At 40.1% G+C, this 15,308-nt stretch overlaps 1 protein-coding gene and 1 long non-coding RNA gene across 8 annotated transcripts in view; one reads left to right on the top strand and one right to left on the bottom strand.

Moving 5' to 3' along the window:
- UBR3 (ubiquitin protein ligase E3 component n-recognin 3) overlaps positions 1-15,308 on the top strand; it is a 239,123-nt gene that overhangs the window by 201,817 nt on the left and 21,998 nt on the right. For all 6 annotated transcript variants that reach the window (XM_045066843.1, XM_045066849.1, XM_045066846.1 and 3 more), the window contains one exon: positions 11,671-11,795. In XM_045066843.1, the coding sequence (XP_044922778.1) occupies positions 11,671-11,795 (125 nt within the window). The remainder of the gene's footprint in view (positions 1-11,670; positions 11,796-15,308) is intronic.
- LOC106004977 overlaps positions 1-15,308 on the bottom strand; it is a 132,635-nt gene that overhangs the window by 113,904 nt on the left and 3,423 nt on the right. The window lies entirely within an intron of this gene.

Raw genomic sequence — 15,308 nt, 5'->3', positions numbered from 1 at the left:
TTGCTTTGGTCTTTTTCCCCCTACTCAGAGTTCCCCTTAATATATTTTTGCAGGGCTGGTTTAGTGGTCATGAACTCTCTTACGTTTTGTTTGTCTGAGAAACTATCTTTCCTTCCATTCTGAATGACAGCCTTGCTTGATAAAGTATTCTTGGTTACATATTTTCCCATTCAGCATGTTGAATATATCCTGCCACTTTCTTCTGGCCTGCTAAATTTCTGTGGACAGATCTGCTGTGAACCTCTGTCTTCCTTTGTAAGTTAAGGACTTTTCTCCCCTTGCTGCTTTCTCTGTGTATGTTGTGAATTTGGCTATGATAGGTCTTTGTAATGGCCAGCTTTTGTTGAATTTAGTGGGAGTTCTCTGTGCTTCTTGGATTTTGTCATCTGTTTGTTTCCTCAGATTAGGGGAAGTTTTCAACAGTAATTTGCACAAACAAACCTTCTGCCTCCTTTTCTCTCTCTTCATCTTCTGGAACTTCTATGATATGAAGGAATTAAGGAATTGCTGAGTTCCCTACATCTACATTTGGGATCCAGTACATTTCTTTCCCTCTTCTTAGTTTCATTATTTTCCCTTTACTTTCTACATCACTGATTTATTCCTCTGATTCATCCATTTGTTGTTGTGGCATCTGATTGACATCTCAGTTATAGCATTTTAAAAACATTTCGGCCAGACTAGTTTTTAGTTCTTTTATCTCTAGTAAGGGATTCTCCCTCCCCCTACAAGTCCAGCTAGTATCCTTGTAATTGTTGTTTCAAATTCTAGTTTAGACATCTTACTTATATCTGTTTTAATTAAATGCCTGGCTGGCTGTCACTTCTTCCTTTTCTTTTTTTGGGGGTGAATTCCTCCATCTTGTCATTTTGGAGGTCCAAATAAAATAAAATTAAAATAAAGGATGCTAGATCCTAGGTGTGTTTTGGTCTGTTTGTTATGAGAAGGTCGATCTAAAAAATAAAATAAAATGTTTTCTGTATTAAAAACCAAAAAGAAAACAAAAAACCCAAGAAAACCCCCAAAGAAGCTACATCCTGCTTCTCCTAGAGCTGAAGCTTTGAAGTGCTCTATGACTGGTAGATTTGGTGTGGGCAAGCAGTTTGTGCTGGTCTTCTGGAGGAGAGGCCTGCTGCTCTTATTCTCAGGTGGACTTGTCCTAGTGGAGATGCATCTGCAGGGTGCAGGGAGGTAGAGCTTGGTGTAAGCAGCTCTGGCTTCCACTTGGTTATGTTTTGCTCACTGAAGTTGATTAGTGTTGATGGGGGACAGAGTTGGGGTGGGGAGAATGGCTTCAACCCACTCTTATTTCAGGACTGAGAGCTCATGCCCATCACTCCTCAGGAAGTCCTCACAGACAAGCAAACAGTTACCCCTCCTTTGTCTCCAGCTTCCATCAGATCCCCACCTTCACCCTGTCTGTGTCCAGGCTGGATGACTGCCATGTGGTAGAGCACCCCTGTATTTTATCTCAGGCAAAGAGTTTTTGAAGTTTCAAAACTTCAAACTTCAGAGACCCCCTGAGGCTGGACCTGCACTGATCCTCTGGGGGCGGATCTCATTGCACTGTGGCTGGTGCTGGTTAGTCCCAGAAAACTGCCACACAACTGCACAGTGGCTTGGAATTTAGAGTAAATCATAGCACAAAGCCACTGCCAAGGTTTGCTGCCCTCAGCCATCTTCTTTGTTCCTGTGCTGCTGAAGAGGGCAGCTCAGTGGCGCCTGCAGGGTCTTCACCCCCACGGAGGCCATATAATCTCTGCCAAATGCACTCCAAGCAGGGGAACTCTTTCTCTCTGTGGGACCCAGGGCATCCTCCGACCATGCTGCCCACTCCCTCCCTTGTCTCCACCCTTCTTCCCTACAGGAGTACCACTAAGGCCATCAGTCGTGACCTTGGTGATGGTGTTGAGCTCTGAAACTTCAGACTCTGCACTTCACTATTTACAAAAAATGCAATATTTAAACTTTCTCCTTTCCTCAATCAGTGGTTTTGGGGAAGGGTATTTTGGTGCAGCCCCCTGTGTGTTTTTATTCTTTTTTACTCTTTTTAAAAAATTTAATTTTGGGCGCCTGGGTGGCTCAGTGGGTTAAGCTGCTGCCTTCGGCTCAGGTCATGATCTCAGGGTCCTGGGATCGAGTCCCTCATCGGGCTCTCTGCTCCGCAGGGAGCCTGCTTCCCTCTCTCTCTCTCTCTGCCTGCCTCTCCCATCTACTTGTGATTTCTCTCTGTCAAATAAATAAATAAAATCTTTAAAAAAATTAATTTTATTTCTCCAGTGTTCCAAGATTCATTGTTTATGCACTGTACCCAGTTCTCTATGCAATATGTGCCCTCCTTAATACCCATCATGAGGCTCACCCATCCCACTACCCGTCTTCCCTCCAAATCTCAGTTTGTTTCTCGGAGTCCACAGTCTCTCATGGTTCATCTCCCCCTCCGATTTCCCCCTATTCACTTTTTCTTTCCTTCTCCTGATGTCCTCCATGTTACTCCTTCGGCTCCACAAGTAAGTGAAACCATGTATAATTGACTTTCTGCTTGACTTATTTCACTCAGCATAATCTCCTCCAGTCCTATCCATGTTGATACGAAAGTTGGGTATTCATCCTTTCTAATGGCTAATAGTAATGGTAATATTCCATTGTATATATGGACCATATCCTCTTTATCCATTCATTTGTTGAAGGGCATTTTGGCTCTCTCCACAGTTTTGTGACTGTGGCCATTGCTGTTCTGAACAGTGGGGTACAGATGGCCCTTCTTTTCACTACATCAGTATCTTTGGGGTAAATAGCCAGTAGTGCAATTGCAGGGTTATAGGGTAGCTCTATTTTTTAACTTTTGGAAGAATCTCCACACTGTTTTCCAAAGTGACTGCACCGCCCTTGCATTCTCACCAGCAGTGTAAGAGGGTTCCCCTTCCTCCATATCCTCTCCAACACTTGTTTCCTGTCCTGTTAATTTTGGCCATTCCAGCTGGTGTAAGGTGGTATCTCAGTGTGGTTTGATTTGAATTTCTCTGGGCTAATGATGATGAACATTTGTTCATGTGTCTGTTAGCCATTTGCATGTCTTCTTTGGAGAAGTATCCATGTCTTCTGGCCATTTTTTGATGCCATTATCTGTTTTTTGGGTGTTGGGTTAGAGGAGTTCTTTATAGATCTTGGATATCAACCCTTTGTAGTATCATTTGCAAATATCTTCTCCCATTCCATGGGTTGCCTCTTTGTTTTGTTGACTGTTTCCTTTGCTGTACAGAAGCTTTTTATCTTGATGAAGTCTTAAAAGTTAATTTTCACTTTTGTTTCCTTTGCCTTTAAGACATATCTTGAAAGAAGTTGCTGTGACCGATGTCAAAGAAGTTACTGCCTATGTTCTGCTCTAGGATTTTGATAGATTCCTGCCGCATGTTGAGGTCTTTCTTCCATTTCGAGTTTACCTTTGTGTATGGTGTAAGAAAATGGTCAAGTTTCATTCTTCTATATGTAGCTGTCCGATTTTCCCAGCACCATTTATTGAAGGGACTTGTCTTTTTTCCACTGAATATTTTTTCCTGCTTTGTTGAAGATTATTTGACCAGAGAGTTGAGGGCCCATATCTAGACTCTTTACTCTGTTCCATTGGTCTATGTGTCTATTTTTGTGCCAGTACCATGCTGTCTTGGTGATCACAGTCTTGTAGTAAAGCTTGAAATCAGGCAACATGATGCCCTTAGCTTTGTTTTCCTTTTTCAACATTTCCTTAGCGATTCGGGTCTTTTCTGGTTCCATACAAATTTAAGGATTGTTTGTTCCAGCACTTTGAAAACTGCCAGTGGAATTTTGATCGGGAAGGCATTGAAAGTATAGATTGCTCTGGGCAGTATAGACATTTTAACAATGTTTATTCCTCCAGTTCATGAGCATGGAATGCTCTTCCATGTTTTTGCGTCTTCTTCAATTTCTTTCATGAGTGTTCTGTAGTTCCTCGAGTACAGATCTTTTACCTTTTTGGTTAGGTTTATTCCCAGGTATCTTATGGTTCTTGGTGTTATGATAAATGAAATCGATTCTCTATAATTTCCCTTTCTATATTTTCATTGTTAGTGTATAAGAAAGCAATTGATTTCTGCACATTGATTTTGTATCCTGCCACATTACGGAATTGCTCTATGAGTTCTAGTAGTTTGGAGGTGGAGTCTTTTGGGCTTTCCATATAAAGTATCATGTCATCTGGGAAGAGAGAGAGTTTGACTTCTTCTTTGCCAATTTGAATGCCTTTTATTTCTTTTTTGTTCTCTGACTGCTGTTAGTAGGACTTCTTGTACTTTGTTGAACAATGGTGGTGAGAGTGGGCATCCTTGTGGTGTTCCTGATCTCAATGGGAAGGCTGTCAGTTTTTCCACATTGAGAATGATATTCGCTGTGGGTTTTTTATAGGTAGGTTTTATGAAGTTGAGGAATATTCCCTCTATCCCTTATACTTTGAAGAGTTTTTATCAGGAAAGGATGCTGTATTTTGTCAAATGCTTTTTCTGCATCAATTTAGAGAACCATGTGGTTCTTGTCTCTTCTCTTATTGATTTGTTCTATCACACTGATTGGTGAATGTTGAACCACCCTCGAATCCCAGGGATAAATCCCACCTGGTCATGGTGGATAATCTTTTTAATGTACTGTTGGATCCTATTATCTAGGATCTTGTTGAGAATCTTGGTGTCCATATTTGTCTGAAATTTTTTTTGATGGGGTTTTTTCCCTGGTTTGGGGATCAAGGTAATGCTGGCTTCATAGAGTCTGGAAGCTTTCCTTCTGTTTCTGTTTTTTTAAACAACTTCAGAAGAATATGTATTATTTCTTCTTTGAATGTTTGGTAGAATTCCTCATGGAATCCATCATGTCCTGGACTCTTGTTTTTTTGGAGGTTTTTGATCACTCCTTCAATCTCACTACTAGATACTGGTCTTTTCAGGTTGTCAGTGTCTTCCTGTTTCAGTCTTGGAAGAAGTTTATAGGTTTCTAGGAATGCATGTATTTCTTCTACGCTGCTTAACTTGTTGGCATATAACTGTTGATAATAATTTCTGATGATTGTTTCTATTTCCTTGGTGTTGGTCATGATCTCTCCCCCTTCATTCATAATTTTATTAACTTGGGTCCTCTCTTCTTTTGGATTAGTTTGGCCAGTGGTTTATTAATCTTATTCTTTCAAAAAAACAACTTCTAGTTTCATTGATGTGTTCTATCATATCTCTAGTTTCTAACTCACTGATCTGTGCTCCAATCTTAATTATTTCTGTTCTTGTGCATGGGATTGGCTTAATTTATTGTTGATTTTCTGGTTCTTTAATGTATAAGGAGAGTTGGTGTATTCGGGATTTTTCAGTTTTTTTGAGTGAGGCGTGGATGGCTATGTATTTCCCCTTAGGACCACCTTTGCCATATCCCGTAGGTTTTGCACCAATGTGTCTTCATTCTCATTGGTTTTCATGAGCTGTTTAAGTTCTTCTTTGATTTCCTGATTGATCCAAACATTTTTGAGCAGGATGGCCTTTAGTTTCCAAGTGTTTGAATTCTTTCCAAACTTTTTCCTGTGGTTAAGTTCCAGTTTCAAAGCATTGTGATCTTTATCTTCTAGTCTTCCCTCTCCACTCCCTTAGGGAGTCCCAATAATTCTGACACTGGAAAGCTTCATGGTGTCATTTATTTCCCTAATTCTGTTTTCATGGCTTCTGTTTGTTCCAGGCCTCCTCCTGATCCTTCTTTTCTATCAGTTTGTCTTCTAGATCACTAATTTGATCTTCTGCCTCATTTACCCTAGCTGTTAGAGTATTTAGATTAGATTGGATCTCATTAATAGCATTTTTAAGTTCTGCCAGATCAGCTCTCACTTCTGCCCTTAGAGATTCTGTGTTGCCACTAATGGTCTTCTCCATCCTAGCCACTGCCTGGATAATTGTTACCCTGAATTCCAGTTCCCCACATGTTGGTTTATGTCCACATCCAATCCGTGGCAGAGGTCATAGTCTCTGAATTTTTCCTCTGTGGGGTGTTCCTTCTCTAGTCATTTTGGTGAGAGGTGGTTGAGGGAATGTATATATCAACCCACGATCCAGTCAAGGTGCACCTTGGAAAGTTTCGGAGCAATCGGAAGGCACCACCGAGAGAGAGAGAGAAAGAGAAAGAAAAAAGAAAAGACCCAACCAAAATGAGCCCCAAAAGTAAGATTTATAAGATATGTAAACAAAAATGAACAAACAAAAGACCAACAAAAGTAAAAGAAAAAAAGAAAAAAGAAAAACCCAGCCAAAATGAACCCCAAGAGTAAGATTTATATAGTACAAAACCAAAAGTAAATACATAGAAACACTGACAGAAGAATAAGATGAGAAGGAGGTTATAAACTCTTGATGTGTGTGAGAAAGGTTATTTCAGTTCTTCCTGGGTGTATCTTGTTATTTTTGTTATTGGGCTCAACTTTCCAGAGATGGGGGGAAATTAAAACTGGTTTATATATAGGGGTAGTATTGAATAGGGAAAAAGGATTACCTTGAAGCTTATATCTATATATATATATTTTTTAAAAAAAGAAAAAGAAACACAGGTATATATATGAAAAAAGTTCAAGTTAGAAAGTCATTATGTTGTATTAAATGTCTAGTTGTAATGGTAAGTAGATTTAAAAAAGAAGAATCGTGAGAACAAATTAAAACAAAAAGTTGTATCTATGAAATATACAGGTTTTGAGACAATACTGGGAGCTTAATATATTGTTTTCCCCTGATTTTGGGGTTTTACAGTTTTATGGGGACCCTGTGGTTATTGTCCTCTTGTTCTTTTGGCTTGTCTTCTGGAGGAGGGGCCTGCCCTGTTGTTTTTTAGTTAGTCTTGCTTGGGGTGAGTCACTCTGCCCTTTTTCAAGGGGCTGGGCTCTGTAGAAACCGGTTTTTCAGGCTTTTGTTCTCTGGAGGTTTTTGTTCTTTGGCGACTTTTTGCGGCTTTTTGGAGGGTTAGCGCAAAGTAAACTGTGGGCATCCAGACCAGTGCCTTAGAGAGAAGCCTCAGTCTGCTCCCCTCTGGATGGTCCAGAACACACAGACCCCCTTCTGGGTACTCCATTGAATACTGCAATTTCCCACAGGTGGTGTGCACTCCCAGCCACCATCTCAGTGGTCACCCGAGGCCCCCGCTTGTCCCTGTACCCCCGTGCCATTAAAACTGCCATGATATTGGTCTGGACAAGCCTGATGCCAGTGGCTGCCATTGCCAGGACCGCTGTCTGGAGTCCATGCCCTTGTCAGGTGCACTCAGACCTCATAGCGCAGGTCACAGAAGGCTGAGGGTCCAGGAACCTCTTGCAGAAGCCTGCGTCAGGCTCTCTCAGGCATGGGCAGGGATGTGCACAGCCCCAGTTGTGATGGAAGCAGCAGAAAGCCATGGCCTCAGGGACCACCAACTGGGGCCCCCACCAGGATCTCTCAGACATGGGGGGGGGTGCCGGCTGTGACTGCCCTGGGACTGTGGGCTTAGGTCTGTGCCTGTGGCCACCTGATTCCACCAATTGCGCCTTTATACCCTTTGTTCTTTTTGAGTGCTTTTAACCAGACTCCAAGTTAATGCTGGTCTCCAAGCACAGGGCACTTTCGTATTGGGGTAGTTCTTTCCAATGGGTCGCTTCTGGTGGCTTTCTCCCCCTTCTGTTTATTTCTGATATCAGTCCCAAGTGCTCCCACTCCACTGTACCTCTCCACTGGTGTCTTCGGCTCCTGTAGAGATCTAGAAGTGTATAATCTTACATCTCAGGCTGATTTCATGGGTGTTCAGAGTGTTCTGATGGATATTTAGCTCAATTCAGGGGACTGGTAGAACCAGGATCTCCTACTTCTCAGCCATCTTGCCCCTTCTCCTTCTCTTTCTTACTCTTTCTCTCTCTTCATTCTCTCTCTTTTGCTCCTCTCTCTGCAATCAGAGCTCCTACCCCTCCACAGCTCCCATGGCTCTTTTCTCCCCAAGATCAACTCTGCAGCTCCTGCCTTCCTTGAGTTGGTTACCTTTTCTGCTTGTAGACATGTAGCTTTGTTCTGTCAGTCCTCAGATCGACTTCTTGGGTATTCTGAATGACATTTGGATAGATTGATATTTATCTAGCTGTTTTTGAGGGAAGAAGCAAGCTTAGGGTTGCCATACTCTTCCACCATCTTAACCTTAAACCAACAGTGAATGTATTAAAATGCAAATATCATATCATTCTCATGCGTGAAGTTCTTCAGTGGCTTCCATTATTGGCCAGTCTAGGGACTATAAATCAAATGCCTATAGATAATCAAACAAGTAACATAAATATTAAATTTAATAACAATATATTTACTGATTGCCATTGCTGTTTACTGTTTTAAGCATTTAAGTATAAACCTTATTTCACTTAATCCCTTTAAGGTAGGTGAGATTATTATCTCCATTAAATAGATGAAGAAATAAAAGCAAAGTGTATTGCTAACCTGCCTAAGATCTGAAGAGTCAGAGTTAAATCTAGACAGTTTGGCTTCATAGCCTAAATTCATTCTTAACCATAATGCTATGTACTGACTCCTTGTGAAACAGTCTTTGGTTTGATATAATCAGGGGTGGAAGACTGTGACAGTTCTCTAGAATGTATGCTTGGCTGAAGAGGACAGTTATCACTCAGCTTCAGATCATTGTTGACATATAAGAATGTGTGTCCAGTGTTGTCAGATCTTCCTGTTTTTTGAGAATAAGGGGAATTTGAGACTTCTATAAGAAATATCCTTTTTTTAAACATCAGTAACTAAAAACTAAACAGGGTAAAGGCAAACCAGATATCTCTGTAGGCTGCAAACAGGTAGCCTGTAGTTCACAGCCTTTCATTTTTAGCACAAAGATTCCTTTTCTAGCTTCATCTCTCAAAAATCACTACTTGTATTCCGGTTACACTGGATAGTTTACAATTCTTGTAAATCTTGGGCTTTTCCTGTGCCCTCATAGAAGTGACTTCATCTGTCTGGAATCCCCTTTTCCTTACCCCTCTCTTTCCCTGCCTTCCTTATTAAATGGCTTATTTCTCTTTATTATTCAAGACTTAACTTTCCTGGTTGGTACAGGAGGTTTTACTTTTTTTTCTATGCCCTGTCCTTATCTCCATTAGTTCCTCCTCTTATTTCCTCCCAGTATACCATGTGCATGTGTGTAGTCATCTGTCTGTCTCTTTCTCTCTATTCAGATTGTAAGTTCTTATTGTCTGAATCCTGCATGTGTTCATCACCTAGGTGTTAGGACATTTAAAACATTTGGCTTAAAAGCACAGAGGAAGAACACTGATGGACTCACATTACCAAACTGTAGATTTGAGGGTAGTCGTGGGAGTTATCAGAACCAGGGCTCTGGATGCTGACAGGGTTTTTGTTGTCTTGGGTCTCCTCTCTCTGTGAGTCTGCTTCATTCAGTGTTACTTTAGACAGTCTCTGCCATGGACCAGGGGCTCGTCCAGGCTCACATCTTTATACCTTCCATTTACCTCTAGTTAGAAAGATCCCAGATGGGCACTCCAACTTGCTCAGCTATGTCAGGTTCCCACCCCAACCTACCAACATGAGTCCAAGGTAGTGCGTGTGTATATGTGCATACACATACCACTCACTCACTCTAAAATCAGGAAAAATTTTCCTTAGTAAGTGAACTTAAGTTGTCACCTGACCAGGAATTAGCCAGGCTCTGAGGAAGGAAAGAGTGTTTCAACTTGTACAGAGACCCAGTAGAAGGATACCAAATACTTCTTTTGGAGGGGGGGCAGGGGTTGCTCAGCCAGAGCTGGGCCCGAGGCAGAACACCTGCTTCATGGTGCTAGGTTTGCAGCCACAAGCTCTGAGCTCCTGGAGAGAGAAGGCACAGGACAGTCTGAGTAGCCCTGGCTCAGGAAGGGAGCAGGCTCCCTGGGGACCCTGTTGCTGAGTTGGGGAGCTGGGTCAGACACGGGGAGGCAGACAGATGTGGAGTCACCACTTAAAGGTGCCCAGATGCTTCTTTTATAAGGATCACGGCTGCTTTAAAAAAAAAAAAAAAAAAAAAAAAAAGTAGATTGCAGGGGGTTAAGGGATGATGCACATAAATCATCGTGCAGGAAAGAGTTAACATAAAAGGCTTGACATAAAAGTTTTGCAAGGCCTTGACTGGCATCTGGCATCTGGGAACCACGATTTGGGGAGGGTCTCCATCATTTCCACCATCCATAGAACTGATGAGAGTGGCTTGCTGTGTCTAAACTGTACAAACAGTGGTTTATGCTGAACATACCTGCTTTCCTCGTGGAAGTTTAGAACTTTGATATGTGCTAGAACTTTAATATGTGCTAGAGGGTGCCTACGTAACCTGCTCCCAGTGAAAACCCTGGGCACTTTCTTTTAAATAGCTTCCCTGGTGTCAGTTTCTCACATGCTTTCACAGTCTATTGTTAGAGGAATTAAGCATGCCCTGTGTTACTCTACTGGTGGAGAACTCTGGAAGCTTCATCTGGACTATGCCCAATGTACCTTTTGCCTTCTCTGATTTTACTTTGTATCACTTGCTCTAATAAATCATAAGACCATATGCTGAGTCTTATGGGTCCTCCTAGTGCATCATCAGCTTGGAAGTTGTCTTGGGGACCTCCAAACACAGCTCTTTAATCTGGGATTATAGGTGTGGGCAAGAAAGGTTAGAAGCCTGGTCCGGCTGGTCCGGGATGTTGGAACTGACTTGAGAGAGTTATTAAAAGTAGAATTGATAGGACTTAGTGATTGTTTTCATGTGGGGAGAATAAAATAGGAAAGTATCAAGGATATCTAGAGGTTTCTGACTTTAGCAAATAATTAAGTGGTACTACCCATTTATTAGTGGAGCAGTGTCAACAATAGAAGGAAACTGAACCTGCAGTAAAATGATCTGTGTGGATTCAAGTTCAGACCTGGGTGCTTTTTAGCTTTGTTAATAGAGGCACATCCTTTTGAAACTCACATGTCCAACTGAGACTGTTACGAGGCTTGGTTGAGGAAATTTCTAAATTATTAGCTGGATGTAAATATTATGATTTTTGAGCTATCATTTATTAAGTATTAATAAATACTTATTAAGAATATGTTCCAGAAGTTACCAGGCATTTTATATATTGTTACCACTGTTTTTGCATTGTTATAGTTTTAAATTGAATTTTTAAACTCAGAGTACCTAAAATATTGGTATTTCCTTTTTTAAATTTTTTTTTAGAAGTTCTGTATTATCTATTGTATTCTTTATAAGGTTTATATGGTACTAGAAGCGGGTGAAGTGTTGGTTTTAAACACTAGCTCCTAGACAGTGTTGTTAATCACATAATGTCCAGTAAGGGGATTTGCCAACATTACACAGCTATTCAAGGTTGAGTGACATTAGCACTCTGGTCTTCTAAAACAGAACACACTTTACACTATGCTAAATGCTTCTCATTTACATATTCTGTGGATGAATAAAGGAATGTTGCTTTTAGGGTTTCAGATCAATTGGCAGCAAATATAATATCCCATAATCTCATTTTATTTACTACTTAAATGTTGAACAAAACCAATTACATGTTTGAAGAAAGACATATACTTGTGAAATGGTCTTGAGTACAAAATGTCTAGATTTCAAAGAAATAATGATCTTCTCTTTCTCTTGTAGACCATTTCACCTGCATTGTGAAGGTGCTTTTTACCCTTCTATACACACAAGCTCTTGTGGCACTTTCAGTTAAATGCAATGAGGAAGATAGGTCAGCCTGGAAACACACGGGAGCTCTCAAAAAGGTTAGTGTCTTGCCTGACTTTGTCATTTAGTGGTTTGGTTAACTCATTTAAGTTGGGGGTATGAATAAATGAGATTTGGTGTTTGAAAGGTAAACTTTTGGAAAAAAAAAACTTTTGAAAAAAATTTATTTTGAAAAAGAAAAAAAAAACTTTTGAAAAAAAGGTATTTCAATTGAAATGGAGCACCTTTAGGTTAAAAAAGTTAAAAATGTTTCCCTGATCAATGAGGTCTTTTGCATCTGTCTTTAAACCTTGGCCTTTTTTCCCTTTTCTTTCTTTCTTTCTTTCTTTAAGATTTTATTTATTTATTTATTTATTTGAGAGAGTGAGGAAAAGGTCAGAGGGAGAAGCAGACTCCCCATGGAGCTGGGAGCCCGATGTGGGACTCCATCCCGGGACTCCAGGATCATGACCTGAGCCGAAGGCAGTCGTCCAACCAACTGAGCCACCCAGGCGTCCCCTTTTTTCCCTTTTCATATGGGAAGTTTTGTTTTGCTTTTGCTTGCAAGTCTTAAACTTATAAATTATAAATTATAATTTAGAGAAGTTATAAAAATTGTGCCAGCCTGTGAGCAAGTAATAAAATATCTGCAGACTTACCTATTTTACTTATTTGTTATCTTTTCTTCTCCTTGCTCCTGTTTCCAATCAATCCAAAGATGGGTTTCGACTCATCACTAATGAATTAAAAATCCTAGCCTTTTCTTAATTATGCTTCTTCAAATACTAATTTTTCCATGCTGAAAAAACACATAAGTGGGAAGCCGGGGTGGCTTAGTCAGTTAAGCATTCGGCTCTTGGTTTTCACGCAGGTCATGATTGCAAGGTTGTGACATTGAGCCCCATGTCTGGCTTCGTGCTGGGCATGGAGCCTGCTAAAGATTCTGTCCCTGTTCCTCTGCCCCGCACCCCTCCCCTCTTCAAAAATATACATGAGTTCTTAGCAAATTTAAAGTTTTCTGGTTAAAATTACATAAACAATTTAGAAAAAGTATGCAAGTTTAGTTAAACCTAAGTGTTTTCAGTGACTTCAGAACGAAAGTGATACTGTAGAACTAAAGAACTGACTTAGTGGTTTGGCTGAGGCATAGGTAAAATAAGAAAATTAATTCAGTGTTTATTGGGGAAGTTGGTAGGAAAAAATAGTAAGTGCAATGTTAATTAAACCTATTGATTGGTTTATAGACCCTTCAAGAGGTTTTAAACCTTACTGAAAGGTTTGTATTAAAATTGTATCTACTTATATCAAAGGAAAGTAAACTTACACATGAACTGAATTCAGTATACTCTTCACTTTTATACTAGCTTACTCACAAACCATGATTATATATACAAAAATTTAATATAGTATCACCAAGTTTATTATGTCATAATTAGGGGTATTGGTTTTGGCTTGAATGCTAAGCTGAGGTCCTGCCACTAAATAATTCATTCTTGGATAATTTTACCTTCTATAATTATCTTTCTTTTTTCTAAATACTCTTTCTAGTTTTTTCCATAATCTAAACATTTAGATATATAGCAGATTGTAAATAATAGCAACAATAATATTTACAAGTAGTGAAACATATCATTGTGATTTCTGTAACTATTCTGCATCATTCATTCCTTTTTAAAAGTTTCCTTCTTCTTTTACTTCCTTCTCTCACCCCCTTCTTTACTTCTTTCCTTTCTTCATTGAGTCTCACTTACTCATTACATTCCTCATTTTCTTATCCTTCAGATACGATAATTCCAATGAAAACAGATTTTTACCAGCTCTAATCTGGTCCAGGGCCATAAAAATATAGGTACTATGTATTTTTAAAGGATAATGAAGTTTTGTTGTGCTGGAAAAATCATTATTACAGTTGATATAAATTGTTTTCTTTTGGTTGGTGGAATTTCTGTTAAAAGACTATATTGGGATTTCATAACCTGAGGTCCTTTCCTTTCCTTTCATTTCCTTTTGTTTTGTTTGTTTTGCTGAGGAGTGGGACCATAGCATCCAGCATATTCAAAGGGCCTGTCACTTGCAAAATTTGAAGAACTACTATAATTTAGACAAAGTATCTGCCCCACACATAACTGTTACATGTCTCAACCTCTGATCCTTTTCTTCATTTAATCCATATATCTTTGCCATCTCTCCCACTGGATTCTTTTTCTTTTTTCCCTTAAGATTTTATTTATTTATTTGGGAGAGAGAGAGAGCACGAACAGTGGGAGGAACAGAGGAAGAGGGAGAAATAGACTCCTTGCTGAGCAGGGAGCCTTACACAGGGACCCTGGGACCATGACCCCAGGGGAAGCAAGACGCCCAACTGAGCCACCCAGGTGCCCCCTCTTTGGATTCTTTTGATCTTAATTCTAGTCTTTCACCGATGGCCTCAGAAATACTCCTCTTAAGCTTTACAACCTTACTTGTAAATTCAAATATTGCCTATTTAATAATATGTTCTCCTATGACTTCTTATGTACGAAATAAAATTATTTTCTTATCTAATAAATCTGGCCAGAAGTTCTCCATAAAAGAGTGAATATTACATTATATTTGACTTCCTGATCTCATATAGTTCCTGCCATGTATGAAAGAAGTGCTTAAGGTATATTTTGATAATAATGACTTAAAAGCTGGTATCACTCTGTAACTCACTTGGATGATCTGAACATCATTTATTTTTATTGGAGGGTATTTTCCTCATAAGTTAGAAGGTATTTGACTTGAAATACTTCTCTGTTGTTGTACTATAAATCTCTTACTGAAGGGTATACTGAATTTAGGAAGCCTTTAGGCTGAATTGTTTATTTTTAGAAACTTTTTTTTTTTTAAGATTTTATTTATTTGACAGAGAGAGATCACAAGTAGGGAGAGAGGCAGGCAGAGAGAGAGAGAGGAGGAAGCAGGCTCCCTGCTGAGCAGAGAGCCCGATGCGGGACTCGATCCCGGGACCCCTAGATCATGACCTGAGCCGAAGGCAGCGGCTTAACCCACTGAGCCACCCAGGCGCCCCGAAACTTTTTTTTTTTTTTTAAGATATATATATTTTTTAATTTATTTGTCAGAAACAGAGGGAGAGAGAGTGAGTGAGCACAGGCAGAGAGGCAGGCAGAGGCAGAGGGAGAAGCAGGCTCCCTGCCAAGCAAGGAGCCCAATGTGGGACTCGATCCCAGGACCCTGGGATCATAACCTGAGCCGAAGGCAGCTGCCTAACCAACTGAGCCACCCAGGCATCCCTAGAAACTTTTTTTTAAAAAAAGATTTATTTTGGGGTGGGTGGTGGGGGAGAAGCAAACTCCCTGTGGAGCTGGGAGCCGGACGCGGGACTCCATTCCAGGTTTCTGGGATCATGACCTGAGCTGAAGGCAATTGCTTAACCACTGAGCCACCCAGGCACCCTATTTTTAGAAACTTTAATATGTCACATTGACATATTAAAATGTCAGCAGCAAAATCATGGTAATATTATCTCCAGTCTTCTGCATTTTGAGTTTAAGTGAATTCTGCCTATTTAAAAACAGCTCTGATTAAAT

This window comes from Mustela putorius, unplaced genomic scaffold (genome assembly GCF_011764305.1).
Source record: "Mustela putorius furo isolate JIRA1106 unplaced genomic scaffold, ASM1176430v1.1 tig00003869_pilon_pilon_pilon, whole genome shotgun sequence".
Classification (NCBI taxonomy): Eukaryota; Metazoa; Chordata; class Mammalia; order Carnivora; family Mustelidae; genus Mustela; species Mustela putorius.
Note: the sequence above shows the minus strand (reverse complement) of the source record. Positions and strands in the feature narration are given on the sequence as shown.